The 4,531-nt window shown below is 42.6% G+C and overlaps 1 protein-coding gene across 1 annotated transcript; it reads left to right on the forward strand.

Annotated features, from left to right (window-relative positions):
* The first annotated feature begins 312 nt into the window (after positions 1-312).
* On the forward strand, positions 313-1,251 carry Or2h2c (olfactory receptor family 2 subfamily H member 2C). The gene has a single exon (NM_001001427.1). It carries the CDS (start codon positions 313-315, stop codon positions 1,249-1,251), a length of 939 nt encoding a protein of 312 aa, NP_001001427.1.
* Positions 1,252-4,531: the final 3,280 nt, after the last annotated feature.

The raw sequence follows: 4,531 nt of genomic DNA on the forward strand, positions 1-4,531 counted from the left end.
AATGTTTCTTGAAACATTGAAAACTAACTGATCAATGAATTCATGTGTTTCTTCAGCTTCCTTTGTGCTCAGCCAAGAAGTCAGAAGTACCAGAGGAAGAATCCATCCATTTTCCAGGACATTCCTGGCTTCCTCTCAGCCACTACAAAACATTTAACCAGAAGGAGCAGGGAAAAGGAGGAAGGACTCTTGGAGAGTAGAGAAGAGAGAATCCACCTCACATGTTTTGACAAGTATGCAGAGAGAGATTTTACAAAACAAATTAAAATACATTGTCTGACAGTCTCATCTCACCAACTAGACACAAAGGCCATGGTCAACCAGAGCTCCCCCACTGGCTTCCTCCTGCTAGGCTTCTCTGAACACCCACACCTGGAAAAGATTCTCTTCGTGGTTGTCTTGTGTTCCTACCTCCTCACCCTCCTAGGAAACACTCTCATCCTCCTGCTGTCCACATTGGACCCCAGGCTCCACTCTCCAATGTACTTCTTCCTCTCCAACCTCTCCTTCTTGGACCTTTGCTTCACCACAACCTGTGTCCCCCAGATGTTGGTCAACCTCTGGGGCCCCACAAAGACCATCAGCTTCCTGGGATGCTCTGTCCAACTCTTCATCTTCATGTCCCTGGGGACGACAGAGTGCATCCTCCTAACAGTGATGGCCTTTGACCGCTATGTGGCTGTCTGTCGACCCCTCCACTATGCCACCATCATCCACCCACGCCTGTGTCGGCAGTTGGCAGGTGTGGCCTGGGCTATAGGCTTGGTCCAATCCACAGTTCAGACCCCTCCCACCCTCCACCTGCCCTTCTGTCCTCATAGGCAGATAGATAACTTTTTGTGTGAAGTCCCATCTCTAATTCGACTGTCCTGTGGGGACACCACTTTTAATGAGATCCAGATGGCTGTTGCCAGTGTCTTCATTGTGGTTGTGCCTCTAAGCCTAATCCTTGTCTCTTATGGTGCCATTGCCAGGGCAGTACTAAGGATACGTTCTGCAAAGGGGCGCAGGAAAGCTTTTGGGACCTGCTCCTCCCACCTCATCGTGGTCACCCTCTTCTACAGCTCAGTCATCGCTGTCTATCTGCAGCCCAAAAATCCCTATGCCCAAGAGAGGGGCAAGTTCTTTGGTCTCTTCTATGCAGTGGGCACTCCTACACTCAACCCTCTTGTATACACCCTGAGGAACAAGGAGGTGAAGAGAGCATTCTGGAAGCTCCTAGGGAAAGATGGGGACTCTGAGGAGAGCTGAGGGAGAAAGAATTAGTGTACTTTCCAAATTAAGATGAATTTGAGCCTCTGTGAAAATTTGAACTCCCAAGTCCATTCACTCTTCAGGCCTATCCAAGCCAGAACAGTAGACCTAGTGAGTGACAGGCTGCAGTGGAGGGGTAAGGGTATTGAGGAGAGACACAGAATCAGAAGATGAATAGGAAGAGTGCTAGATATTTCTTCCAAAATGAAGCATTCTTACCTGGACTAATCAAGGAGGCTCATCTGACTCAAGAAATTTAGAAAGAAGGAAAAAAATATCACAATACTCAGGTCCGTGAAATTTACAGGATTCTGGTGATTCCTCCTTGGAATGACATAACCAGTAAACAATTGGAAGGGAGAAACCTCTCCAAAGATCTAGCTGCAAGCAAGTTATACACCAGACCCCAGTGGCACAACTTATGTGTGTCCTCATCCACGCTTAAGTGAGGCTTCCAGTGATATAGCTACTGCTGTAATACATCAGCCATTCTTCTGTAACTACAGTAAATAAACTCATTGCTTGACCAATCCGGACTTGAATGGAATAATTTATTTGGCCTACCTTTGGTGCCCTACTTGGATGAGTTCATATTTATTGTCATTTGTCTATGAATGAGGGGGAGGAAGACACAGAGGCAGAAAGACAAAGAAATGGGGGCGGTATCTTGAATTCACGTTCAAAGACATAGTTAAGATTTGTTTCTATTCTACTCAGTAGTTAATTGGTTTTATTTGGTTTATAAGACCCCATTGCCCTCTGTACCTTTTTTTCTGGCTAACTGTGCCATTATTCCATACTTTGTATAGGGTTTTTGTGCTTTTGTTCTTGTTTATTTGTTTTGTTTTTATGATTTTTTTTCAAGACAGGGTATTTTTCAAAACTATGTAGCTCTGGCTGTCCTAGAACTCACGCTGTAGACCAGGCTGGCCTCAAACTCACAGATATCCACTTGTCTCTGTCTCTTGTGTGCTGGAATTAAAGATGTGTGTCACTTTAACATGAAGACATAACTCACAGCATCTGGAGTTTTTTCCATAGTATAGCTAGAAAGAAACCAGGGATACTCCCATAAAAAACTAATCCAGGGACTTTCCTACTCCAAGACAAGAGATTTCAGAGAATTGGTGCTTGTTATAGAAATGTAAGAAACACACCCAGAATATGAACTCTCTCCCTCTCCTTGCCACTTCCTATATGGAATTCTTTTCGAGGTTAAGCCAAGGACAGGGGTATTCCAGAGACCCAAATGTCCTTCCAGGTGACCCTGGAGACAAGTTCTTGAGATTAGCATCCTTGCCTCTGATGAAGAATCAGAGGGGTACTGTTGTTCTGGATCACAACTCCTCCTCTAAAATGAAGATGAAGATAACAGATAGAGCAGCCTTTTGATTCCAGAAATTTTGGTGGGTTAAGGAGAGGGAACAAGAAGCACAGAAATCCATGAACCTGCTGTCCCATTCCAAGCTGATGGAATATCCCAGATGAAGTCAACCCAGCCAGTAGATCTTCCCTGGAGAAGAGCCTTCTTCCTCTTCAGGAATAAAAGTTCATGTGAGAATGTGTCAAAGAGCTTTGACAATGAATAGTGCTCTAGAAATGCAAACCAAACTCTATATAAAAATCTACTGCCAGTACTGGAGAGCTGGCTCAGCAATTAAGAATGCTGGATGCTCTTGAAGAAGACCCAGATCCAGTTCCCAGCGCCCATTAGTGGCTTAAAAATGTCTCCTGTTCCAAGGAATTCAACATCTTCTTTTGCCTTCCCTAGGCAGTAGAGACTCATGTAGTGCACTTCATAAACATAAAATAAGAACAAATAAAATTTAAACATACAAACTAATAAATAATTGTTATTCTAAAAACCTGCAGTGAATTCCTTTTTAAAAAAATATTTATTTTGTTTTTACTTATGTGTACTTGTTTCTGTGTATATATGTTCAAGAATGTGCAAATGCCTGCAGAAGTCATAAGACCTTGGATCCCCAAAGCAAGAATTACAAGTCACTGTGAGCTAACCTGGATGAGTACTGGGCTCCAGCTCCTGTCCTCAGCAAGAATAGCAAGTGCTCTTAAGCACTGAGTCATTTCTCCAGGTCTCTGAATTCTTATTTACTGAAGGCACATTTAACATTCGAAGGAAGGGAAGCAGAAGACTTGGGATATACCTCTGTGGAAGAACATTTGTCTATCATGTGTGAGTCTGTCTCTAAATTCAATTTTCAGCACTAGAAGAAAACAAATGCATTAGACAGACAATTCAGCCATTAAGAGCATGTACTGCTCTTAAGTTCCAGCACCCATATCAGAAGGCTCACAACCCAGGTGCAGGTGATCTGACACCCCTCGTTGCTATAAACACCTGCACACACACACACACACACACACACACACACACACACACACACACACACATATATATATATATAAGCACACATAGAAGTAGTCAAAAATAATAAAAAATAAATATTTTTCTGAAATTCAGTAGAGACAGCTGGGTGAGAAGCTTAGAAAATCTCCCTATAAATCATCAATATATCTAAAATAAATAAAACATGTCATTTCAAGTACTGAAGGTAAGCCAAAAGCATAAAATAAGCTCCATTTATTCACATTGTTTAAAAAAAATAATATTGAACGGGAGAAAGAACAATGTCAGTCTGAGACATGTTATTCTGGAGCTGGTCCCAGCAGGCCTCCAAGGATAGCATGAAACAAGGTTATTCAGATATTCAGACACGCGACGGGGATCAGGAGTTCTAGTGAGGATGGTACTGCTTTTATTTGGAGCAGGCTATGAAAGGCAATAACACCTCAGTGGGGAACAACTAGAAAATATCAACAGAGTAGCCAGTCTGAGGTTGCAGCCTTGTTCTGAGCAAACAAGTCAAGTCAAGCAAACCTGCAAGTCAGCCAAAAATGTAACAGCAAGTCCTTAAACAAGTCAACAGAAACCTTAATCCAAATCAGCGTAACTCTGCTGTCTGGAAAGGGTAAACACAGAGCCCTATGTGCTGTTTATCTTGTTGAACACAGAGATAGAAAACAAAAACCAAGGTAGGTTTATAAGCCACCTGAACTTGGAAAGCATCTGCCAAATTCCATGTAAACCTATCAGGAAAAGGGTGGGATCTGCAACTCTGTAACTTCAGACTAGCTTCTTTGTTGATATTTCCTAGTTGTTTGCCACTGAGGTGTTGTTGCTTTTGATAACCTCCAAGTGTGTATTTTTTTTTCTGTGTGCCCCAAATAAAAGCAGTTCCATCCTCGCCAGAAC

Source organism: Rattus norvegicus, chromosome 20 (assembly GCF_036323735.1).
Source record: "Rattus norvegicus strain BN/NHsdMcwi chromosome 20, GRCr8, whole genome shotgun sequence".
NCBI classification, from domain to species: domain Eukaryota; kingdom Metazoa; phylum Chordata; class Mammalia; order Rodentia; family Muridae; genus Rattus; species Rattus norvegicus.